The sequence below is a fragment of the Taudactylus pleione genome, unplaced genomic scaffold (genome assembly GCF_031769625.1).
Source record: "Taudactylus pleione unplaced genomic scaffold, aTauple2 ptg000642l, whole genome shotgun sequence".
In the NCBI taxonomy this organism is placed as follows: Eukaryota; Metazoa; Chordata; class Amphibia; order Anura; family Myobatrachidae; genus Taudactylus; species Taudactylus pleione.
The window spans coordinates 4,423,672-4,450,626 of record NW_028285044.1 but is presented as its reverse complement, the minus strand read 5'-3'; the positions used below and the strand labels follow the sequence as shown (position 1 = coordinate 4,450,626).

At 46.1% G+C, this 26,955-nt stretch overlaps 1 protein-coding gene across 1 annotated transcript in view; it reads left to right on the top strand.

The window, feature by feature from the left end:
• LOC148479022 (E3 ubiquitin-protein ligase PHF7-like) overlaps positions 1 to 26,955 on the top strand; it is a 70,634-nt gene that overhangs the window by 27,462 nt on the left and 16,217 nt on the right. The window contains exons 8-12 of the mRNA XM_088455106.1: positions 15,645 to 15,706; positions 16,414 to 16,511; positions 17,775 to 17,876; positions 18,801 to 18,925; positions 19,160 to 19,319. Coding sequence (XP_088311232.1) covers positions 15,645 to 15,706; positions 16,414 to 16,511; positions 17,775 to 17,876; positions 18,801 to 18,925; positions 19,160 to 19,319 — 547 coding nt within the window. The remainder of the gene's footprint in view (positions 1 to 15,644; positions 15,707 to 16,413; positions 16,512 to 17,774; positions 17,877 to 18,800; positions 18,926 to 19,159; positions 19,320 to 26,955) is intronic.

Sequence of the window (26,955 nt, the reverse complement as noted above, 5' to 3'; positions counted from 1 at the left end):
AACACAGGCTAGTGTTGAATTATTTAACTGCTGTTACTGGAGGGTATTGCGTAACGTTAGCCACCCAATTTGGAGTAAAATGTTGCACCTATGTCACCAATGATACCAGCGACCCCAAGGAGGTGATAGACCGGAAGATGGATGAAATTCTGCAGCTAAAGTGGGAATTTCGTAAGAACCATAACGCTTCAGTGGCTGAAGTAGGGGAGAAGATAGAAGGATGGGTTTCATGGCTGAACCCAGTGAAATGGTTCTCAGGTCTAGGGGAATGAGTCCAGGAAGTGATCACCAGCATAGGCAAATTCTTAATCCTTATACTGATTGTCATCATAATAATTGGCATATGCATCCATTGTGTTCCTATTGTGTTGAAGTGTGGAAAATGTAAAAGTAGAGTTGTAAAGAAATAAATGTACCACCGCGCTCTGGTGTTTTCAGCTGCTCAATTAGAAATGGCAAGAATAATAAAATAAATACTGAGCGCTATGTGTATATGACTAATAGTAATGTGGCACCTGTGAAAAATAAAAATTGGTTAAAACAATTTTGTTTATAGCTCCTTTTGGAGAATTTTGGAGGATCCCTTCGTGGAGAGGACTAGCATTTTCGCACGCAAAAGTAGATGTGAACTGTCTCTCCCTACCTTACCCTTCCTGAGGCCAACCGCTCCGTCTCCTCCACGTGGGGTGGTTCCGGATGTGGTGATGGTTAGGGAGTCGGAGAGCTGAAGCCTGGCCTTGGCTATAGCTCTCTGTAGTCTCGTGCCGTCTGGCCGCGATCGGCCGCTGGAGATGACGTCACTCGAGACAGAAACGGGCGGCATGTACAGCTGACTGTAAATAGGTAGTCCAAGGAAAATCCACGATCTCCACCTGTTACCTCCAACGCGTTTCGTGCGCTTGCGCACTTTATCAAGGATGGTATATGATCCACCAGTGGTGGTTTAAATAGCGAAAAAACTTTATTTAGAAACCGGAACTTCCTCCAGGAAGTAGGTTAAAAAGGCGGTAGCCATGTGCTTTTCCTCCATATTTTTGGATGGAAAAGTAATTAAGGTGCCACATATAAAAATGTATAAAATTTATAAAATTAAGGATAAATATATAAAATGTTAATTACATGTTTAAGATCAAATGTATAAATAAACTCAAGTCTATATGAACGCATTTAATTCGATGTCTATATTTAATCCACATGGATATAAAGTCTTTAATTCGTAAATCCATCTTTGTTTTATGATAGTGGCCAGTATGAATACCGAGGTAAATACAGAACTGCATTACAACCCTGAGCTAGGAAATACCATAATTTAATGTATTATATTTAGCCATGCATGGAATGTATTATTGAAATGTTATTTTTAAAACACCTCAGATAATGTAAAGTCTCAATTCCCCTTCAAGACTGCTTTTATACGACTGGTGCATCCCCACACCTTTCACATGATCTTCCAAGATCCGCGGTGTACGTATAATAGTAGTTTTATGACCCCACTCAGAGACACATTATTGATGGATTAAGAACCACCTTGTGCCATCCCATAATAACACTAAATAATATTTAAATGTAAGCCTAAATAAAATTTTAAGATCAGATTGTGATAGCATGTTGTTCGCTATCAAAGGGTGGACTGTCGAAACTAGATTATTGGCTGAGTCACGATCAGTTTAAAATTGAATCGCAGCGACACCATCTTGCGACTGGCCGCAAGACGCCATTTTGCGAGATGGCCGCCTAAGCGCCATTTTACATAAACTCACACTTTAGTACATGTGGCGATAATACTATTAGCAAGTTACAGCGATTCACCAGAAGCCTATTTCATGACTTTACGTATCATAAAGGATATATTTCAGAAATGACTTTACAGTATGCCAAAATTGATTGCATTAGCTGAATAAAGCAAATGACTACGTGACAACTAGCTTGTGTAGATAAGCTTCCTGGACAGTGTCTGCTCTCACTACAGGTGGTCTGGCTCGAATACACACCTTACATTAGCAGGCTTCCTGCAATGACATGATTTCAAAGACTAGAGTGTCATCTTAGGTCTGTCTCTTGTAGCTGGGCTATTTGCATTTCACACAAGAGACTGGGAGAATAAAGAGTTTTTTCTTTTGAAGCCTGGGACAGGTGGGGGGACTGCTGACAGAGTGGGCATGTGGAACTATCTGGCTCAGCATGTCACACTGTTAAGATGTTCACTTAGTGATAGTTAAGTGCACCCTTCCTCATACACACATTAATACGTCTTTATATCAAACCCCGAATACTCACACATTACATATTCACACATAAGGTTTAAAAAGCTTTAAAGTATATGATTTAAATTGGTTCAATTAGTTTAAATGCTGAGAAATAAAGATATTTGATAACTAAGGTTTTATACATGTTAAGACAGCCGCGTTTGGTTTTGTATTGATACGTACTCTTTCCACAGTATTCCAGTGTAATCGGTGGGGAGATTGCATCATGCATTCTCGAGTTATGGATCACAGAGACTTCAAACAACAAAATGTATATTTTATGAACAACTGTTAGGATGACTGTTAGGGGGCGGGTGGGCAGAGACCCCTAGTTGTTGGAGGCTGGGTTGAGTCTATTTGAAGCAGCCTGTTAAACGCTCTGTAACAGATGGTTCCCCCATGGGAACCAATGGCATAAGCAAGAAACTTCTCTATTGTCCTGTCTATTCTGGGGGGGTATAAACATGTGTGCTCAAACACTGGGTCTTTAGTCTTCTTGCTGAATGCTAATAGACGGAGGTTTTCTTTCTGAATGCCGGGATCTGGTCCAGAGTGCATGCGTATGTATACTGTACTTGGGGTCTGTATAATTCCTTTGCGCTAAATTGTACACAGATCATAGCGTGTAACTGACTCTACTTTTACTTGAATAATACTTTGTGCTTCGGAACCACATGTTCTGAGTCTGGTGTCTCTATTTATTGAATGACTGCGTATGCAAATTAGCGTCATCCTTAGAGGATTATAGGATGGATTTTAGAAGGTACAGGCAGGGATATATAGAGGTTCATTTTAATATCATCATGTGTTAGCACACAAGGCCAGATTTAAGATGGTGTCCACGGCAGTGCTTTGCAGTGTTGGGGCTTGATTATGGTGTTTAAGCTGGGCGCAGGAGGTTGGTAAGTCCCGCTGCCAATGCCTGGAGCATTCCCGTGGCCATCTGGGAGACTTGCCCACTTTTCTGGGTTGCTGGGAGCGCCACTCGAATTTTGGGAGGCTCCCAGCTGTTCCAGTAGGAAATACTCGCATTCTTCACCATGTATGCAAGATCAGGGTAAGGGTGCAAATCCACAGATGGACTCTCCACTTTTGGGCACCATTGCAATCACCATTGATACTTACATTAACATACTGGCTGGCGCAGTGTCTCCTACTGAACTTTCTCTAAAAATGGCCTCTGTGTCTACAGCTCTGTGTTTGAGAATGCAGCCACATTCACTGACTCATCCGTGACACTCCCATAACATGCCCATGAGATGAACATTTTTGCATTCATTTCAGGCCGCCGCCTAGTCACTTCCCAGGAACACTCATGGCTTTCTGCAGCCAGCTCAAATGGAAGCATCCCGCAAGCAACAGCAGTTTCTGCGAACACTCAGTGGTAGGGTTTCCAGGACTTTTCGAGCATGTGCAGTAGAGAATTATTGCTCAACTGCACAAACAACGACATTGTGTCCACCTCTGAATCAGGCAACAGTAACATAACAAGATAGTCAATAGTGAAGTCCAAGGAAATTAACTAGTGTATGAGGTTAGATATCTTGTCCCGAAAATAAGAAACCTGGGGCAGTCCTGCCATACATGATTAAATGTACTGTAGCCAGATCAGGGTAAAGGTGCCGTCTCCTGGGATAAAACGTCACACTTATCATGCAGCAGCCAAGTAGTAGTACACCAGTCTATGGCCTCAGTACAGGTAACCGCAGCTAGTTTTATTAACAGCACAAAAATAAACAAAACATAAAAGTAAATCTTGTCTGTCTGGCTCTAACAAAACAAAATGATTCCCTCTCTCGAAATGGAGGGCCCAAACATCCCTCTCACAAAACAGAAGTCTTTAGCACAGCACTTACATTCAATAATCACAGAGTCTGTCAACAGGCCTCTTACCTGTTCCCCAGGCAGTGAGAGACTGACTACAGAGACTGACATACCCTTTATCAGTCTCTCACAGGTTGTCTGGCAATCAGGGCTCAGCTTGTGTCATCCACAGAAGCTAATGTCTATATGGGCATATAGATCTCCCGTTGACAATCTTTCAGTGTTTTTTTGTCACAGTACCGATTGTTTTGCAGTGTCTACAACATATTTACTAGGAATAAATGTCAGAACCAGCAAGCTAACTTTACTTTTGAAATCATTGTATCAAAACTACTGTAGAAAGCAGATGTTATGTTTAGCTACAAACATTAATAAAGATTACCTGATATCTGAAGGGGATGGGTACGGGATGCCGGCGTTTGGGATCCCAGCGGTCAGAATCCCGATGCCAGCATCCTGACAGGGTTAGAATACCCACACTTTGTTGGTCGGTATGCCAACCCTCCCCTTCTCCCTACCCTAACCCTCCCTCCCCGATGCTTAACATTAACCTCCCCGCCATGTACCTAAACCTAACTTCTCCCTTCCCGCACCCTAAAGCTAACCCTCCCCCCATAGTGCCTAACTCTAACACTCCCCCTAGTGCCTAAATCCTAACCCCTAATCCTAACGCTAACCTTCTCCTTAACCCGGGTACTTACCTTCGGGATTCCGGCAGTCGGGATGCCAGCTCCGGGATTCTGACAGGTGTCGGAATTCCGGCGCTGGTATTCTGACCACCAGCATCCCCCGGTCTGTATTTTAACTGCATCCCATTGGAAAAAAGTATATTGCTTTTAATACAATAAAATACATTTAGGCAGAAGAAAAATGTTTATTTGAGTTAAACACAAATTGTTAGGTGTTAAATAGACCCTGGTGATAATGATGAGTAGTAAACCGAGCCTACGGAGCAAGCGAATCACCTGATACATACAAGTCTGTATATGGATGAATATACATATTTATTTCTGTGTACATAACGTCGTAGCAAATACAGGATATTTGCAGTGAACTTTGCATCGGGCCCTATATTTTCAATTACAGGTTGAGTCTCCCATATCCAAATATTCCAAAATACGGTATATTCCGAAATATGGAATTATTTTGGCATGACTGTGATAATGAAACCTTTGATTTTTGATGGTTCAATGTACACAAACTTTGTCTAAGGCACAATTATTAAAAGTATTGTATAAAATAACTTTCAGGCTCTGTGTATAAGGCGTATATGAAACATAAATGAATTTCATTTCTTCACAAACTTAGCTTGAGCCACAAAATGATTTAAAATATTGTAGAAAATTACCTGCAGGCTGTACACACATAAATGCATTATGTGTGTATATTGGGGTCCCATTCCCAAGATATTTCATTATGATATGCAATTATTCCAAAATACAGGAAAATATTGCGTTATCCAAAATACCCCTGGTCCCAAGCATTTTGGATATGGGAGACTCAACCTGTATCACAGTACTACAAAATGTTCATCCTGTTTAGGCTACAAAAAAGATGTAGTTAATTTACCAGCGCCTGGGAAGCCGGCCGTCAAAGCCGGCTCGGGACTAAAGATAGGCTGACACCTATCTTTAGCCCGATGATGAATTCCCGACATCCGGGTTCCCGAACGAAGGTAAGCTGTTAGCCGCAGTGTGTGAGGGTTAGTTTTAGGGGCCCCAGGAGGAGATTAGGGTTAGGCACCTGCCTGGGGAGGGTTAGGCTATGGGTAGGGGGTGTTTTCCTGTGGGACCCTCCCCCCTGCTGAGCCAACCTGTCTGCCCCCTCAGAAGTCAGCAAATTTTGTAAACAGGCTTATTGCAGAGTATTATGTGAATGTGCATTAATAGAGTACATGGGGCTACACTAAGTGGTAATAACTTCAGAAAGAAAACTTTAAGTTCATGGATTTGCCCTAATTTATCTTTGCTTATTATTACAAGGAGCTCACTATTGCCCCAGAATGACTCTCTTTGGTTTGAGAGAACTAGTGATCCGGGCAGCAGGTACATGTGCGCAAAGAAATATGGGGCCCAGTACAGAGGAATTAGGCTGTGTTTCTGGCCACAGCGGGCCCCCAGGCAGTCCGGCCTCTGATGGAGCCCCTGCATGTGCATGATGGAGACCCTGTGTCAGCTATCTGGCCTGCCATGGTTATGCAAGTCAGTGATGTCACAGTGGCCAGTTATGTCATAACACAGGACAGCCAGTGAGGCTCACCCTCAGCAGAGACTTGCATTATAGTTACAGAATCCTAGCAAGTTGCATCATTTTTATTATAAAGCGCATTTTTCTCTAATTCTACTACTGGAGAAGCATCTGAGAGGCTGTAAGACTAAATGTGAGGCGTCATGGCCTCGTCTAGGTAAGTGACTGTCTGTGCTGTGTTTTTAAAAATAGGGATTTAATTGTTACAAATGTAATATTTATGATCAGATTTACAATTATGTGGAACACCTATTATAGCTAGTTTATTTCTCTAAGTACATCAATACTGTGACTAATTACACAAACATTGATAGCTTCCAAAAGTGATTAACTTATAATTGTGCTTCAAATTCTTTGAAAAAGAGGGCCTGATTCAGAGCCAGACGCTATTTGCGCTCGCTCGTTCAGAAAAAGGAGCTGGATATTTAAATAGAGCGCTCGCTCTTTGCAGTCTGTTGACGCCTCTATGTCTGAACGAGTGAACGAAACATGCGCTCGCTATTTTGTAAAAAACGCCCCCTGGGCGCTCGCATCCTACGTCATCTCCGCTATTTATTAGATTAATCGAGTACATCGAAAGGCTTGTGGTAGGATTTTCCTACCGCAATCATGCGAGCAGTTCAGGCTAAAAGAGAACCAAGTGACGTGGCCGATGACGCTGCTTTGTTAATTATGCACACCCTTAAAATGCCCGTTTTGACCGTTTGGCACGCCTGCGTTCGGATCACCACTCCCCGTTTTCAAGCACCTTCCCCTGTTACCACCCACAAACGCCTCATTCTGTCACTCAAATTAGCAGGCATTCGCTATTTTGCGAGCACACAATTTCCGACCGCAATGACTGGTTCGCGAATGCGTATTGCAACCCATACGCATGCGCAGTTGTGCGAACATCGCTCGGAGCGAACGAGCGGCCGCTTACGGGCGGCTCTGAATCAGGCCCAGAAGCTGAGATACTTTAATGTTTCACTGTTTGTTTGTTTTTCTGGGGATTGTTATTATTATTATGTTTTGTAATAGGTTGTTTTATTAAAACACCATAGAAAATTAAAATTACAAAACTTGTTTAAAAAAAATAGAATATCAAATCAATCGATTACATAATAGCATGTCATAGAATTTATGAAGATGGGCAGTAGAACTGCGCTCTCGTTGACCAGGGGGTGGTGTGTTGTGGTTTGGGGTGCTGCACCTTTGTGTGGGAGTACCTTTCCCGCACTGAAAACGTATGGGGGTAGGGGGGGTAAGGTGCGCTCTTCCTGCTAGTAATGGTGATGGTGATGACTTGTGTGTGTTTGTTAGTGGTGTTAATTAGAATGTTTTTTCTGGTGGTGGTGATGTTTTGGGAGTGAGGAGGGTGTGATTGGGTATGGAGTGTAGTTTGGAGTAATGTGAAAAGGGGAATGGAATAGGATCAAAATGAGGCCAGCGAGACACAGTAATTTTGGGCAAAATCTTTTATTGAGTAGTCACAATGCTGCTCTGTTAAGATCCCGGGCAGGTGGGTGGGGTTCAGTGATGAGTGGTGATGAGACTGGGGAGGTAGGTGGACCCTTTTAGGGGGCTCCTTCCCGTGCGGTTCAGTGACCTTGCACGTCACCCATGCTGGACCTATGGTCGACAGTCTAGGAAGTCTGGGGGGGTGGGGGGATTTGCAGAGTGGGTTGGAACACCTGTGCGGCGTCCCGCGTGTTGGTGTGAGTCTTGGCAGTACTTGCCTACCGGTAGGTTTTTTGTTATGGTGATGTAGGTCGACGTTGCGGCCGTTGCAGATAGGTTGGAAGCTGCAGGTCTGTTGGTGAGCTGGATCAGCGTGTTGCTGGTGTGCTGCAGGTGCACGGCTGTTCTGATTGGTCTGCAGAGGTCAGCGACCGGAGTATGCAGCCGAAATCGGATCTTGGTCGTGCCGCTGGTGGTTTGGAGCAAGAGGTGTGGAGCGGCACGACCAAGAGCCAATTTCAGCTGCATACTCCGGTCGCTGACCTCCGCAGACCAATCAGAACAGCCGTGCACTTGCAGCACACCAGCAACACGCTGATCCAGCTCACCAACAAACCTGCAGCTTCCAACCTATCTGCAACGGCCGCAACGTCGACCTACATCACCATAACAAAAAACCTACCGGTAGGTAAGTACTGCCAAGACTCACACCAACACGCGGGACGCCGCACAGGTGTTCCAACCCACTCTGCAAATCTCCCCACCCCCCCAAGACTTCCTAGACTGTCGACCATAGGTCCAGCAGGGATGACGTGCAAGGTCACTGAACCGCACGGGAAGGAGCCCCCTAAAAGGGTCCACCTACCTCCCCAGTCTCATCACCACTCATCACTGAACCCCACCCACCTGCCCGGGATCTTAACAGAGCAGCATTGTGACTACTCAATAAAAGATTTTGCCCAAAATTACTGTGTCTCGCTGGCCTCATTTTGATACTATTCCATTCCCCTTTTCACATTACTCCAAACTACACTCCATACTAGGGGTGTGCACCGGCCACTTTTCGTGTTTTGTGTTTTGGTTTTGGATCTAGATCTTTCTTTGTGTTTTGGATCTGGATTGGTTTTGCCAAAACCACCCTTCCGTGTTTTGGGTTCTGGGTTTTGTGTTTTGGATCTGTATTTTTTTTTTAAAAACCATAAAAACAGCTAAAATCACAGAATCTGTAGGTTTTTCTGCTCCTATGCTATTATTAACCTCAATAACCTTAATTTCCACTCATTTCCAGTCTATTCTGAACACCTCACACCTCACAATAGTGTTTTTATGTCCAAAAGGTTGCACCGAGGTAGCTGGATGACTATGCTAAGCGACACGAGTGGGCGGCACAAACACGTGACCCATCTAGGAGTGACACTGCAGTGGCGGACAGGATGGCAGTTAGAAAAACTAGGCCCCAAACTGTACATAATGCAAAGAAAAAAAAGAGGTGCAAGATGGAATTGTCCTTGGGCCCTCCCACCCACCCTTATGTTGTATAAACAGGACATGCACACTTTAACAAATCAATCATTTCAGCGCCAGGGTCTGCCACACAACTGTGGCTGAAATGATTGGTTCGTTTGGGCCCCCACAAAACAAGCTGGCAATTAATGTGTCCCTGCACAAACTGGCTCTACGGAGGCAAGATGTCATCCTCATCCTCCTCATCCACCAATTCCTCACCCTCTTCAGTGTGTACATCCTCATCCTCACAAAGTATTAACTCGTCCCCACTTGAATCCACCACCACAGGACCCTCTGTACTTTCTGGAGGCTGGTCTCCCTGGAAGAGCTGATAATTCATTTTGATGAACATCATCTTCTCCACATTCTGTGGTAGCAACCTCCTACGCCTTTCGCTGACAAGGTTCCCGGCTGCACTAAACACTCTTTCGGAGTACACATTGGAGGGGGGGCAACTCAGGTAAAATAGAGCCAGTTTGTACAGGGGCCTCCAAATTGCCTCTTTTTCCTGCCAGTACAGGTATGGACTGTCTGACATGCCTACTTGGATGCTGTCACCGATGTAATCCTCCACCATTCTGTCAATGGTGACAGTATCATATGCAGTGACAGTAGACATGTCAGAAATTGTTGCCAGGTCCTTCAGTCCGGACCAGATGTCCAAACTTGGTCCTGCCTGCCCTGCATCACCGCCAGCGGGTTGCTTAGGATACCTAAGTTTTTTCCTGGCAGCCCCAGTTGCGGGAGAAAATGAAGAAGGAGCCGTTGACGTGTCACGTTCCGCTTCAGCTGACAGTGTGTTCACCAGCAGGTCTTTGCACCTCTGCAGGCTTGTGTCGGCCGGAAAGAGAGACACCACATAGGCTTTAAACCTAGGATCGAGCACGGTGGCCAAAATGTAGTGGTCTGATTTCAACAGATTGACCACCCTGGAATCCTGGCAAAGCGAATGAAGGGCTTCATCCACAAGTCCCACATGCCGAGCGGAATCGCTCCGTCTTAGCTCCTCCTTCACTTTCTCCAGCTGCTTCTGCAAAAGCCTGATGAGGGGAATGACCTGACTCAAGCTGGCAGTGTCTGAACTGACTTCACGTGTGGCAAGTTCGAAGGGCTGGAGAACCTTGCACAACACGGAAATCATTCATCACTGTGCTTGAGTCAGGTGCATACCCCCTCCTTTGCCTATGTCATAGGTGGATGTATAGGCTTGTATGGCCTTTTGCTGCTCCTCCATCCTCTGAAGCATATAGAGGGTTGAGTTCCACCGCGTCACAACCTCTTGCTTCAGGTGATGGCGGGGCAGGTTCAAGAGTGTTTGCTGGCGCTCCAGTCTTCGGCACACAGTCGCTGAATGGCGAAAGTGGCCAGAAATTTTTCGGGCCACCCAAAGCGTCTCCTGCACGCCCCTGTCGCTTTTCAGAAAATTCTGCACCACCAAGTTTATTGTGTGAGCAAAACATGGGACGTGCTGGAATTTGCCCAGATGTAATGCCCGCACAATATTGGTGGTGTTGACAGATATCACAAATCCCCAGGAGAGTCTAAGTGGGGTAAGCCACTGGGCGATGATTTCCCTCAGTTTCTCTAAGAGGTTGTCGGCGGTGTGCCTCTTACTGAAACCAGTGATACACAGCGTAGCCTGCCTTGTAACGAGCTGGCGTTTCTGAGATGCTGCTACTGGTGACGCTGCTGCTGTTGCTGCGTAAGGTGATACATCTACCCAGTGTGCTGTCACAGTCATATAGTCCTTAGTCTGCCCTGTTCCACTTGTCCACATGTCCGTGGTTAAGTGGACATTGTGTACAACGGCATTTTTCAGGACACTGAGGACACTTTTTCTGACGTTTCTGTACAGTCTCTGTATCGCCTGCCTAGTGAAGTGGAATCTAGACGGGATTTGGAACCGGGGACACACTACCTCCATCAATTGTCTAAATCCCACTGCACTAATGGCGGATACCGGACGCACGTCTAACACCAACATAGCAGTCAAGACCTCAGTTATACGTTTTGCTTCAGGATGACTGCTGTCGTACTTCATCCTCCTCGCTAAGGACTGTTGGAGGGTCAATTGTTTAGTAAAAGTAGTGGTGTTCCTACTTCCTCTCTGGGATGATGAACGACTCCCAGCAGCAGCAACAGCAGCAGCGGCAGCAGTAGGCGTAGCAATGCAGGATCCTCCGGAGGAATCCCAGATAGGAGAGTCAGTCATGCCAGTGACATGGCCTGCAGGACTACTTCCGATCCTGACTAAGGAGGAAATTGACGAGGAGGGAGTTGACGGTGTGGTTTGCAGGCACTTGGATACAACAGGACAACGGGATTTAGGTGTCCCTGGACTGCTTACGGTCTTAGCCAAAGTTTCTGAACTTGACAGTAACTTTTTATGAACGCGCTGCAGGTGCCGTATAAGGGAGGATGTTCCTAGGTGGTTGACGTCCCTACCCCTACTTATTTCACCTTTACATATGGTACATATGGCAAGACAGTTGTTGTCCGGATTTGGATAGAAATATTGCCAGACCAAAGAGGTGGAATGTTTGGTCTTCTGCCCAGGCATGACCGTGATGGGCTTTTTCATCCCACGGACAACAACTGTCTCCCCCGGAGCCTGATTTAAACAAACCACATCACCATCAGAATCCTCCTCGCCAACTTCCTCCTCAGCGCTAGCTACACCAGTATCCTCATCCTGTTGTACTTCAACAGTGACATCTTCAATTTGCATATCAGCAAGTGGACTGTGGGTGCTCCTTTCTGCACTTGCAGGGGGCGTGCAAATGGTGGAAAGAGCCACCTCTTCCCGTCCAGTGCTGGGAAGGTCAGGCATCGCAACCACCACCACCACACTTGGACTCTCCTTGGGGATTTGTGATATCTTCTTAGAAAGCACAGTTCTTCGCTGTGCTTTTGCCAGCATAACTCTTTTGATTTTTTTAGTGGGAGGAGGGCTTCCATCGTCATGTGAAGCTGAACCACTAGTCATGAACATACTAGGGATTGACCTTAGCCGTTCCTTGCCACTCCGTGTCGTAAATGGCATATTGGCAAGTTTACGTTTCTCTTCAGCTGATTTAAATGTCTTTTTCAAGGTCATTTTCCTGAACTTTGCCATTTGGGATTGTATGTGCCCTCTACTATGACATTGGGCATCGGCCTTGGCAGACGACGTTGAAGGCATGTTATCGTCTATGTCATGACTAGTGGCAGCAGCTTCAGCACTAGGAGGAAGTGGTTCTTGATCTTTCTCTATTTTATTTTTATCGGAGAAAGTTTGGTCCTCCATTTATGTTATATCAATTTGATATATACATGCGGCTAAACACAGAAAATAATTTTTTTTTTGGTTTGGACTGGAGTGTACTTTCGGGGGTTACAGCACCCTTAACGGTCAAGCCAGCCGGCCCTTTACTTATGACACAGGCGCACGCTTGGCACTACTTTGTTGATGCACGTGCGGCTACTGCGCACACAATTCACAAACACAGAAAATTATTTTTTTTTTGGTTTGGACTGGAGTGTACTTTCGGGGGTTACAGCACCCTTTAACGGTCAAGCCAGCCGGCCCTTTACTTATGACACAGGCGCACGCTTGGCACTACTTTGTTGATGCACGTGCGGCTACTGCGCACACAATTCACAAACACAGAAAATAATTTTTTTTTGGTTTGGACTGGAGTGTACTTTGGGGTTTACAGCACCCTTTAGCGGTCAAGCCAGCCAGCCCTTTACTTATGACACAGGCGCACGCTTGGCACTACTTTGTTGATGCACGTGCGGCTACTGCGCACACAATTCACAAACACAGAAAATAATTTTTTTTTTGGTTTGGACTGGAGTGTACTTTGGGGGTTACAGCACCCTTTAACGGTCAAGCCAGCCGGCCCTTTACTTATGACACAGGCGCACGCTTGGCACTACTTTGTTGATGCACGTGCGGCTACTGCGCACACAATTCACAAACACAGAAAATATATTATTTTTTTAGCACTTGGGGGGAGCACCCCTGATGGACAGTGCACCCCCTGGACAACACTACAGCACCCCTTTAGGACTGGGACACTGCACAGGACTTTGGAGTGGACACAGCCCCTATGGAGAACTGACTGCACAACACAGTCCAGCCAGCCCCTATGGACTTTGAAGTAGTGGACACAGCCCCTATTAACAACAGCAGCACAGCACAACACAGCCAGCCCCTATGGACTTTGAAGTAGTGGACAACAGCAGCACTACACTACACTACACTACACAGCCCTAACTCCCACCCTCCCTCTTCACTGTCCACAGCCGAGTGAGACGCGGGTACCTTATATAGGATCCAAAACCAACGAGACTCGGAAGGCGGGATGATGACGTTTTGCCTCGATTTCAGATCAAAGTCAGGCGGGAAAAGTCGAGCCTGACTCGGATCGGACTCGGTTTGGGGGGGCTCGGGGGGGTTCGGATTTCAGAAATCCGAACCCGCTCACCCCTACTCCATACTCAATCACACCCTCCTCACTCCCAAAACATCACCACCACCAGAAGAAACATTCTAATTAACACCACTAACAAACACACACAAGTCATCACCATCACCATTACTAGCAGGAAGAGCGCACCTCACCCCTCCTACCCCCATGTCATAGAATTGTTTTTTTTTTCTTTTCTTTTTCATATGAAACCACTTGAATTCTTTTAATAGTACTAAACAAGCGTTCTCATCCTCTACACCAGGCCTAGACAACCTGTGGCTCCCCAGCTGTTATGAAACTACAAGTCCCAGCATGCCCTGCCACAGTTTCACTATTAGGGAATGCTAAAACTGTACCAGGGCATGCTGGGACTTGTAGTTTTACTACAGCTGTAGAGCCACAGGTTGGCTCTACACAAACTTCTTTAATGTAGTTTTCTCTAAGATAAGTCTGGAAACGCACCAGCCCTCATCCTCCTCATTATAAACCGTCCAATCCGCTTATAAAGCTAAATTCAAAATGATCCAAGGAAACAATTTCTTCTGTTCTGTTATTGTCATGTTGGAATATTAGGAACAGTTTTATTCTGTATCAAAATTCTGTTCTCAGGGGCCAATGTAATAGTGTTCATTGTAGCACCCTGCATAGGTCACAGCCCGTGCCGTTCCTCTTTCCTGCCTGGGGTGTCGCTCTCTGCTCTGGTGCTTCCAGCACACTCAGCTGATGCAACACACTGCTGAGATACAGACCACAATGTGCTAGAATGAACACTAATGTAATCTGAGCTGCAGAAGTATATGCCTTATTACTGCAAACCCATTACCAATATCACTGTAATAATGTATATAGATAATAACAGTAACATTACTGTATATTGGCATAAACATGCTCAAGATGCATTCAGCCAATTGGATTCTGCTGCCGCCCGTTATGGGGCATATTTTTAAAGTGAAGGCGCTCATACTGTACTTTGGTCGCATTACACCTCCCCTTTACCATAAGGGGAAGTAATCCTAAAATGTGTCTCTGCCGACACGGCTGTAGATACATAAGATTTTTGTGTGCATGCACAGCTTACAATAGTGCATGGATTGGGGGGAAAAGGCGAGTCCATCTCTACATCAGCAGACTGGAGACGGCATGCTGTGCGCTGACTGCAGACGGCATGGGGTGACGCTGTGTGCTGACTGCAGACGGCATGGGGTGACGCTGTGTGCTGACTGCAGACGGCATGGGGTGACGCTGTGCACTGACTGCAGACGGCATGGGGTGACGCTGTGCGCTGACTGCAGACGGCATGGGGTGATGCTGTGCGCTGACTGCAGACGGCATGGGGTGATGCTGTGCATTGACTGCAGATGGCATGGGGTGACGCTGTGCACTGGCTGCAGATGGCATGGGGTGACGCTGTGCGCTGACTGCAGACGGCATGGGGTGACGCTGTGCACTGACTGCAGATGGCATGGGGTGACGCTGTTCGCTGACTGCAGATGGCATGGGGTGATGCTGTGCACTGACTGCAGACAGCGTGGGGTGATGCTGTGCACTGACTGCAGATGGCATGGGGTGAAGCTGTGCATTGACTGCAGATGGCATGGGGTGATGCTGTGCGCTGGCTGCAGATGGCAAGGGGTGACGCTGTGCGCTGGCTGCAGATGGCATGGGGTGACGCTGTGCGCTGACTGCAGATGGCATGGGGTGATGCTGTGCACTGACTGCAGATGGCATGGAGTGATGCTTGCCACTTAGTGACTCCTCTCAGAGGCAGAGTAACTCGGTTGGCATTGGGCTCAGCTGCAGGGCCGCGGGCAGGGGAGGGACTTGGTTTCCCTTCAAATATAACTGACTGAACTCAGTTCCACCGCGTTCCAGCTCACTTTAACCCCTGCTTATCACAATTTTGTTTTTGCATCTCTATCTTTAGTAAGAGAAAGCGGAAGACGAATAGAGATTCGGCATCAAGCTCATCGCTAGAAACTGATCCAGGTAAGACAGGAGCCAGAAGTCTTTATAAACCTTCCATAATATATCTGTAATTTTGACATAGAGTAAAGCAGGGGTTAAAGTGGGCAGGAACAGGGTGGAACTGAGTTCCATCACCTCTAATGGTAGGTGGAACTAGTTCCACCTCCACCAAGTCCCTGCACAGAAGTCCCACAGACAGAGAGAGACACACTGTCTGCCTAGGGAGGCTCAAATTCTTCAGAGGTCCCTTATTTCAGAGAAACCAGCATATACAGTAGATAAGGAAAGAATCAAGTGAAGGCAATAAATAGGTGGTGCAAACAAAAACCCATTAGCCATCCAAGTGACATAGACTAGTTTGTGGGAACCCCATAAAAAAACTCAGAGGCACGGCAGAAAAATAACACTGATGATATAGTGCCTAGGCGGTCCTCAGCCATTCACTTTACCATTTCCTATACACAAAAGTGTGTGTGTGTGTGCGTAAAGAAAAGTTTTCACACTTGTTTTGACCTGTCAGACTAGCGTGGAGTTCCACCACCTCTCCAGGACCACTATAAGCCCTGGAGTAAAGCTGGGTACACATCTGGTCGAGCATCGCTTCTCTACCCTCTGTCTCACAACTACATTCCCTCACCTATCTTGCATGTACTTGTTCTGGTTTAATGTGTGATTTGTGTTTTGTATGAAGAACACACCATACATAATGTCTTGCCTTGCTTCCACAGCATGCATTTTCTGTGGTCGTGCAGAGAATGACGTGCCCAAGTATGGAGAGCTCCTGCGTAACGCCAAGGAGAAGCTTACCGTCCACCACTACTGCCTGGTAAGTATGGAAAGTAATGATGGATGAGCATCAGTTATAGCAGCTGAAATCAGCCTGTTACACAGTAAGGAGCAGATTTATCACAATCTGCAATATTTATGCAAATGTGACAATCATTTTGTCCTATGCGCCTGATTCAGCTTGGAACGCAAGTCTGTGGACGCACACGCACCCTGCTGATGTTTGCGTTCTGCGCATGCGTATGCATCACAGTGCACGAGCACGCAGTCCCATCGCACAGTGATTAACAGGAAGTGACCATTATTGGTGGGGGTGGAGAGAAGGGGGTGGTCGAAGGAACGCAGGTGTGACAGTGCGTTTGAACGCTGTTACAGGGGCGTGTATAATGAAGCCCCTGCGATGGCGTACGCAGCCTGAGCTCTAGATACTGACCAGAAGTTTAGCAATTTCTGAGTCAGGTCAGCTCTACCACAACTGTGTGTCTGGGTCCGATGTTACTCTATGTTACCGATGTTTTTGCAGACTCCCATAGGTATTGCGGATGTAAGTATTGGGAAGTGGGCGGCTTACTGAAGTGGTGGGCGTCTGAGTATAGTGCTGCGATTGCATTGCGAATGCATTCATTAGCATATTTTTGCAGCGGCCGGATGCGTGCGATTGCAGACTTGCGATCCATCCTGAATCAGGCCCTATATTTGCAAGGTGATAATGTAAATGTTTACTCAAATTTATCAAATCTCCTCTTCCCGGGAGGCCAGTGCCGATAAGAGCCCAGTCACAGTGAGCCTTTGAAGCAGAGAGAGAGCTTGTGGGTGTTTTGGGCAGGGGTGTAGAGAGCCCAGGGGAAAGGGTGTGGCCTAATTGTGGGAGGCATGGCCATGCCCCCTTAGGTTTAAAAAATCCCCCTTTTTTGCAGCGCTGGGGAGGATGGCGCTGTAAGCCCCTCAGCCCAGCACAAAGCCACGGGGAGGGGGGGTTGATCAGTATGGTTGCTCCCCCCACATAAAAGCAACAAATTGTTCTACCAAATTAAACCATATATTTTATATTTTCTGTTAATTAAAATGGTGGAAAAATTTTAAAATACATTTTGTTTTGATTTTTAACTTTAGGCATTAAATATTATTGGAGCCCTCCCCTAAGGATATGTAGTTATCTGTGTAGTTTCATTAACATGCTAAGTGCATAAAACATGATAAAACTATATTGGAGCATATGTTAGAGATACAAGTGTTCCTAATTGTTATAGATAATGCAGCAGTGGTGACAGCCATAAGTACATCTCCCCTCTTTCCTATCCAGTTACTATCCAGCGGTGTGCTGCAGAGGGTCAGTGACAGGCAAGGCTTCTATGGCTTCCTATACCCAGACGTGCGGAAGGCAGCCAGCCGGGCGGCAGAGCAGGTGAGGAGCTGATCGTGCTGATACTTTCTCATGTCATGTAACCGGCACTAAGGAAGTCACGAGAGAACTGAATGACACATATTGGGCCTAATTGGGAGTTTACTCTATTCCCTGATAATCCACAGAGAATAAAATAAACAGCTTTGTGATGCTGCAGTGAGAACGGCTCCACTTGGAGCCATGGTGCAGAATTACTGTGGAACTGCAGTGACCAGGAAGGTCAAAAGCCATTCAGCCAATCAGAAGTGTTTTCCCAAGGTGGCCGACAGAATCTGGGGAGTCTTATTTATATAAAATGTTTGGGTGTATGGACCTAATTCAGAGGTGGATGCATTGCAGGTATTGGCGCAGTTGGCCATTATGTTTTTTTTACTGTTCATGTGTTCTGATGGTTTACCGACTGTGGTCGTAGTGAGTATTTGGATGCAGAGCAGACAGTGGGTGCTTGTGGAAAGAAACGGGGGAGGAGGTGAGGGTTGTAGCTAGTCTAACGCAATTCCCCAAATAGTCTTTGGGAGCAAATGAGTGATACCACCTGTCAGCGGTAATGCAGATCTTTCTGCTTCCTCAAGCCAGTGTGCTGCTAAATGCACATGTGTGATCCAGCTTGCCGGTTCCTGAATGCACAGAGGACTGGAAGCTCAGACATGCACTTGCACTTCACTAAAATAAAAAAAAGAAAGAAGAAAGATTAACGTGCCATAGCTCTCTCTGTAGATCGGCCGCAGCAGCTTGATTGGAAGCCTTAGAGGAGCTATTTTCTATGTCTCCCACTAAGATGGCTTGCAGAGAACCTGGCTATACTTGAGTGTTATATACAGTGACTGTTCTATTATTAGGAAGTAAAGGAGTCTAGAACAAAGGTTATTTATAGTGGGGAACCTGTTTTGCTCAGTATTGTAATTAGTTAATCACGTTTTGCAGCCCTGCACAGTGTGCAAGAGGACGGGTGCCTCCGTACACTGCAGCAGCAAGGGCTGCACTGAGACCGTGCACTTCCCCTGTGGCCAGGAAAAGGAATTTATATTCCAGTACTTCAAGGAGTTTCCGTGAGTAATCCATTTGCTTCTAGGTATACAGGGCTCGATTCAGACTCGCTTGCTAGATGTGTTCGCACACAGCCGGCGTATGCAAATCCAGCAAGGCAGGCGATCGCACGGCAAGGCATTAGCACGCCAACTATGTCTTGGCGTGTGATTACGCTATGTATGTATGTTCCGTTACAGTGGTTTTTTTTGTTTGAACTTCTCACAATTTATTCTGTATTATTTGTTTCCCTGCAGATCATTTTGCTCAAGGCATCGGCCTGTTCAGAAGGCTGCGGTACAGGACGGAGTAAGTGCATGTACCATATGCCTGGAGGAGCTGACCCCCACCCCTGCATATGATGTGATTAAGAGCCCCTGCTGCAAAAACACCTGGTTCCACAGGACTTGCCTGCAGGTGAGCTATGGCTTTATTATTTACTCCTCACTACTGGAGTCACTGGGAGGAGGCCAACCAGAAGAGAGCCGAGGCATGACGGCCAATGGAGTGGAGGGTTTGAAGCTGATTCCGGTGTCCACGCTTTGTGTATGAAGGATTATGACGAATGCGGCCTGACGTTAGGCTGGTTGGCTTGTCCTCCCTCATCAGCTCTTGTGCAGGATATTTGCTTTATGACTGTAGATATATATATATTAGGGGTGAGCGGGTTCGGATTTCTGAAATCCGAACCCCCCCGAGCCCCCCCGATCCGAGTCCAATCCGAGTCAGGCTCGACTTTTCAAGCCTGACTCGGATCTGAAATCGAGGCAAAACGTCATCATCCCGCCTTCCGAGTCTCGCGGGTTTTGGATCCAATATAAGGTACCCGCGTCGGCGCCATTTTCTCACTCGCCTGTGGACAGTGAAGAGGGAGGGTGGGAGTTAGGGCTGTGTAGTGTAGTGTAGTGTAGTGCTGCTGTTGTCCACTACTTCAAAGTCCATAGGGGCTGGCTGTGTTGTGCTGTGCTGCTGTTGTTAATAGGGGCTGTGTCCACTACTTCAAAGTCCATAGGGGCTGGCTGGACTGTGTTGTGCAGTCAGTTCTCCATAGGGGCTGTGTCCACTCCAAAGTCCTGTGCAGTGTCCCAGTCCTAAAGGGGTGCTGTAGTGTTGTCCAGGGGGTGCTCTGTCCATCAGGGGTGCTCCCCCCAAGTGCTAAAAAAATAATATATTTTCTGTGTTTGTGAATTGTGTGCGCAGTAGCCGCACGTGCATCAACAAAGTAGTGCCAAGCGTGCGCCTGTGTCATAAGTAAAGGGCCGGCTGGCTTGACCGTTAAAGGGTGCTGTAACCCCCGAAAGTACACTCCAGTCCAAACCAAAAAAAAATTATTTTCTGTGTTTGTGAATTGTGTGCGCAGTAGCCGCACGTGCATCAACAAAGTAGTGTCAAGCGTGCGCCTGTGTCATAAGTAAAGGCCTGGCTGGCTTGACCGTTAAGGGTGCTGTAACCCACGAAAGTACACTCCAGTCCAAACCAAAAAAAAAAATATTTTCTGTGTTTGTGAATTGTGTGCGCAGTAGCCGCACGTGCATCAACAAAGTAGTGCCAAGCGTGCGCCTGTGTCATAAGTAAAGGGCCGGCTGGCTTGACTGTTAAGGGTGCTGTAACCCCCGAAAGTACACTCCAGTCCAAACCAAAAAAAAAATTATTTTCTGTGTTTGTGAATTGTGTGCGCAGTAGCCGCACGTGCATCAACAAAGTAGTGCCAAGCGTGCGCCTGTGTCATAAGTAAAGGGCCGGCTGGCTTGACCGTTAAAGGGTGCTGTAACCCCCAAAGTACACTCCAGTCCAAACCAAAAAAAAAATTATTTTCTGTGTTTGTGAATTGTGTGCGCAGTAGCCGCACGTGCATCAACAAAGTAGTGCCAAGCGTGCGCCTGTGTCATAAGTAAAGGGCCGGCTGGCTTGACCGTTAAAGGGTGCTGTAACCCCCAAAGTACACTCCAGTCCAAACCAAAAAAAAATTATTTTCTGTGTTTGTGAATTGTGTGCGCAGTAGCCGCACGAGTATCAACAAAGTAGTGCCAAGCGTGTGCCTGTGTCATAAGTAAAGGGCCGGCTGGCTTGACCGTTAAAGGGTGCTGTAACCCCCAAAGTACACTCCAGTCCAAACCAAAAAAAAAATTATTTTCTGTGTTTGTGAATTGTGTGCGCAGTAGCCGCACGTGCATCAACAAAGTAGTGCCAAGCGTGCGCCTGTGTCATAAGTAAAGGGCCGGCTAGCTTGACCGTTAAAGGGTGCTGTAACCCCCAAAAGTACACTCCAGTCCAAACCAAAAAAAAAATTATTTTCTGTGTTTGTGAATTGTGTGCGCAGTAGCCGCACGTGCATCAACAAAGTAGTGCCAAGCGTGCGCCTGTGTCATAAGTAAAGGGCTGGCTGGTTTGACCGTTAAAGGGTGCTGTATCCCCCAAAGTACACTCCAGTCCAAACCAAAAAAAAAATTATTTTCTGTGTTTGTGAATTCTGTGCGCAGTAGCCGCACGTGCATCAACAAAGTAGTGCCAAGCGTGCACCTGTGTCATAAGTAAAGGGCCGGCTGGCTTGACCGTTAAAGGGTGCTGTAACCCCCGAAAGTACACTCCAGTCCAAACCAAAAAAAAAATTATTTTCTGTGTTTGTGAATTGTGTGCGCAGTAGCCGCACGTGCATCAACAAAGTAGTGCCAAGCGTGCGCCTGTGTCATAAGTAAAGGGCCGGCTGGCTTGACCGTTAAGGGTGCTGTAACCCCCGAAAGTACACTCCAGTCCAAACCAAAAAAAAAATTATTTTCTGTGTTTGTGAATTGTGTGCGCAGTAGCCGCACGTGCATCAACAAAGTAGTGCCAAGCGTGCGCCTGTGTCATAAGTAAAGGGCCGGCTGGCTTGACCGTTAAAGGGTGCTGTAACCCCCGAAAGTACACTCCAGTCCAAACCAAAAAAAAATTATTTTCTGTGTTTGTGAATTGTGTGCGCAGTAGCCGCACGTGCATCAACAAAGTAGTGCCAAGCGTGCGCCTGTGTCATAAGTAAAGGGCCGGCTGGCTTGACCGTTAAAGGGTGCTGTAACCCCCAAAGTACACTCCAGTCCAAACCAAAAAAAAAATTATTTTCTTTGTTTGTGAATTGTGTGCGCAGTAGCCGCACGTGCATCAACAAAGTAGTGCCAAGCGTGCGCCTGTGTCATAAGTAAAGGGCTGGCTGGTTTGACCGTTAAAGGGTGCTGTATCCCCCAAAGTACACTCCAGTCTAAACCAAAAAAAAAATTATTTTCTGTGTTTGTGAATTGTGTACGCAGTAGCCGCACGTGCATCAACAAAGTAGTGCCAAGCGTGCGCCTGTGTCATAAGTAAAGGGCCGGCTGGCTTGACCGTTAAAGGGTTCTGTAACCCCCAAAGTACACTCCAAAACAAAAAAATATATATTTTCTGTGTTTGTGACTTGTGTGCACTGTGGCTGCACGTGCATCAACAAAGGAGCAGCGCCAAGCGTGCGCCTGTGTCCCATAAGTAAAGAGCCGGCTGGCTTATTTCTTAAAGGGTGGTGTAACCCACAAAGTGCACTACTCTCCAGCAAAAATAAAAAAATATTTTCTGTGTTTGTGTGCGCTTTAGCCGCACGTATATATCAATATAACATAAATGGAGGACCAAACTTTCTCCGATAAAAATAAAATAGGGAAAGATCAAGAACCACTTCCTCCTAGTGCTGTTGCTGCTGCTGGGAGTTGTTCATCATCCCAAAGAGGAAGTAGGAACATCACTACTTTTACTAAACAATTGACCCTCCAACAGTCCCTAGCGATGAGGATGAAGTACGACAGCAGTCATCCTGAAGCAAAACGTATAACTGAGGCCTTGACTGCTATGTTGGTTTTAGACGTGCGTCCGGTATCCGCCATTAGTGCAGTGGGATTTAGACAATTGATGGAGGTAGTGTGTCCTCGGTTCCAAATCCCGTCTAGATTCCACCTGCATCCTCAAAGCAGCAGCGACAAGCGTGCATCTGTCTGTTAAAGGGTGGTGACACCCTCAAAGTGTGCTACACAAACAATTAAAATATTGTTCTTTTTTTTCTGTCTTTGTGAATTGTGTGGGCTGTAGCCGCACTTGCATCATCAAAGCAGCAGCGACAAGCGTGCGTCTGTCTGTTAAAGGGTGTTGTAACTCTCAAAGTGCTCCAAAAAATAAAAAAAATTTTTTAATGTGTTTGTGACTTGTGTGCGATGTAGCCGCACTTGCATCCTCAAAGCAGCAGCGACAAGCGTGCGTCTGTCTGTTAAAGGGTGGTGACACCCTCAAAGTGTGCTACACAAACAATAAAAATATTCTTCTTCTTTCTGTCTTTGTGAATTGTGTGGGCTGTAGCCGCACTTGCATCCTCAAAGCAGCAGCGACAAGCGTGCGTCTGTCTGTTAAAGGGTGTTGTAACTCTCAAAGTGCTCCAAAAAATAAAACATTTTTTTAATGTGTTTGTGACTTGTGTGCGATATAGCCGCACTTGCATCCTCAAAGCAGCAGCGACAAGCGTGCGTCTGTCTGTTAAAGGGTGGTGACACCCTCAAAGTGTGCTACACAAACAATTAAAATATTGTTCTTTTTTTTTCTGTCTTTGTGAATTGTGTGGGCTGTAGCCGCACCTGCATCCTTAAAGCAGCAGCGACAAGTGTGCGTCTGTCTGTTAAAGGGTGGTGACACCCTCAAAGTGTGCTACACAAACAATTAAAATATTGTTCTTTTTTTTCGGTCTTTGTGAAATGTGTGGGCTGTAGCCGCACCTGCATCCTTAAAGCAGCAGCGACAAGCGTGCGTCTGTCTGTTAAAGGGTGGTGACACCCTCAAAGTGTGCTACACAAACAATAAAAATATTCTTCTTTTTTCTGTCTTTGTGAATTATGTGGGCTGTAGCCGCACTTGCATCCTCAAAGCAGCAGCGACAAGCGTGCGTCTGTCTGTTAAAGGGTGTTGTAACTCTCAAAGTGCTCCAAAAAAAAAAAAAATTTTTTAATGTGTTTGTGACTTGTGTGCGATGTAGCCGCACTTGCATCCTCAAAGCAGCAGCGACAAGCGTGCGTCTGTCTGTTAAAGGGTGGTGACACCCTCAAAGTGTGCTACACAAACAATAAAAATATTCTTCTTCTTTCTGTCTTTGTGAATTGTGTGGGCTGTAGCCGCACCTGCATCCTTAAAGCAGCAGCGACAAGCGTGCGTCTGTCTGTTAAAGGGTGGTGACACCCTCAAAGTGTGCTACACAAACAATTAAAATATTGTTCTTTTTTTTTCTGTCTTTGTGAATTGTGTGGGCTGTAACCGCACTTGCATCCTCAAAGCAGCAGCGACAAGCGTGCGTCTGTCTGTTAAAGGGTGTTGTAACTCTCAAAGTGCTCCAAAAAATAAAAAAAATTTTTTAATGTGTTTGTGACTTGTGTGCGATGTAGCCGCACTTGCATCCTCAAAGCAGCAGCGACAAGCGTGCGTCTGTCTGTTAAAGGGTGGTGACACCCTCAAAGTGTGCTACACAAACAATAAAAATATTCTTCTTCTTTCTGTCTTTGTGAATTGTGTGGGCTGTAGCCGCACTTGCATCCTCAAAGCAGCAGCGACAAGCGTGCGTCTGTCTGTTAAAGGGTGTTGTAACTCTCAAAGTGCTCCAAAAAATAAAACATTTTTTTTAATGTGTTTGTGACTTGTGTGCGATGTAGCCGCGCTTGCATCCTCAAAGCAGCAGCGACAAGCGTGCGTCTGTCTGTTAAAGGGTGGTGACACCCTCAAAGTGTGCTACACAAACAATTAAAATATTGTTCTTTTTTTTTCTGTCTTTGTGAATTGTGTGGGCTGTAGCCGCACCTGCATCCTCAAAGCAGCAGCGACAAGTGTGCGTCTGTCTGTTAAAGGGTGGTGACACCCTCAAAGTGTGCTACACAAACAATTAAAATATTGTTCTTTTTTTTCGGTCTTTGTGAAATGTGTGGGCTGTAGCCGCACCTGCATCCTTAAAGCAGCAGCGACAAGCGTGCGTCTGTCTGTTAAAGGGTGGTGACACCCTCAAAGTGTGCTACACAAACAATAAAAATATTCTTCTTTTTTCTGTCTTTGTGAATTGTGTGGGCTGTAGCCGCACTTGCATCCTCAAAGCAGCAGCGACAAGCGTGCGTCTGTCTGTTAAAGGGTGTTGTAACTCTCAAAGTGCTCCAAAAAATAAAAAATTTTCTTTAATGTGTTTGTGACTTGTGTGCGATGTAGCCGCACCTGCATCCTCAAAGCAGCAGCGACCAGCGTGCGCCTGTCTGTTAAAGGGTGGTGACACCCTCAAAGTGTGCTACACAAACAATAAAAATATTCTTTTTTCTGTCTTTGTGAATTGCGTGGGCTGTAGCCGCACCTGCATCCTTAAAGCAGCAGCGACAAGCGTGCGTCTGTCTGTTAAAGGGTGGTGACACCCTCAAAGTGTGCTACACAAACAATTAAAATATTGTTCTTTTTTTTCGGTCTTTGTGAAATGTGTGGGCTGTAGCCGCACCTGCATCCTTAAAGCAGCAGCGACAAGCGTGCGTCTGTCTGTTAAAGGGTGGTGACACCCTCAAAGTGTGCTACACAAACAATAAAAATATTCTTCTTCTTTTTTCTGTCTTTGTGAATTGTGTGGGCTGTAGCCGCACTTGCATCCTCAAAGCAGCAGCGACAAGCGTGCGTCTGTCTGTTAAAGGGTGGTGTAACCCTCAAAGTGCGCTCCACAAACAATAAAAATATTCTTCTTCTTTTTTCTGTCTTTGTGAATTGTGTGGGCTGTAGCCGCACTTGCATCCTCAAAGCAGCAGCGACAAGCGTGCGTCTGTCTGTTAAAGGGTGGTGTAACCCTCAAAGTGCGCTCCACAAACAATAAAAATATTCCTTTTTTTTTCTGTCTTTGTGAATTGTGTGGGCTGTAGCCGCACTTGCATCCTCAAAGCAGCAGCGACAAGCGTGCGTCTGTCTGATAAAGGATTACATCGGTGACAGCATCCAAGTAGGCATGTCAGACAGTCCGTACCTGTACTGGCAGGAAAAAGAAGCAATTTGGAGGTCCCTGTACAAACTGGCTCTATTTTACCTGAGTTGCCCCCCCTCCAGTGTGTACTCCGAAAGAGTTTTTAGTGCAGCCGGGAACCTTGTCAGCGAAAGGCGTAGGAGGTTGCTTCCACAAAATGTGGAGAAGATGATGTTCATACAACTTCAACAATTCAACTCTTCCAGGGAGACCAGCCTCCAGAACGTACAGAGGGACCTGTGGTTCCAGCAGGGACGAATTAATACTCTGTGAGGATGAGGATGTACACACTGAAGAGGGTGAGGAATCGGTGGATGAGGAGGATGAGGATGACATCTTGCCTCCGTAGAGCCAGTTTGTGCAGGGACAGATTAATTGCCAGCTTGTTTTGTGGGGGCCCAAATGAACCAATCATTTCAGCCACAGTTGTGTGGCAGACCCTGGCGCTGAAATGATTGGTTTGTTAAAGTGTGCATGTCCTGTTTATACAACATAAGGGTGGGTGGGAGGGCCCAAGGACAATTCCATCTTGCACCTCTTTTTTTTCTTTGCATTATGTACAGTTTGGGGCCTAGTTTTTCAAACTGCCATCCTGTCCGCCACTGCAGTTTCACGCCTAGATGGGTCACGTGTTTGTGCCGCCCACTCGTGCCGCTTAGCATAGTCATCCAGCTACCTCGGTGCAACCTTTTGGACATAAAAACACTATTGTGAGGTGTGAGGTGTTCAGAATAGACTGGAAATGAGTGGAAATTAAGGTTATTGAGGTTAATAATAGCATAGGAGCAGAAAAACCTACAAATTCTGTGATTTTAGCTGTTTTTATGCTTTTTTTCAAAAAAATACAGATCCAAAACACAAAACCCAGAACCCAAAACACGGAAGGGTGGTTTTGGCAAAACCAATCCAGATCCAAAACACGAAGAAAGATCCAGATCCAAAACCAAAACACAAAACACGAAAAGTGGCCGGTGCACACCCCTAATATATATATATATATATATATATATATATATATATATATATATATATATATTAGGGATG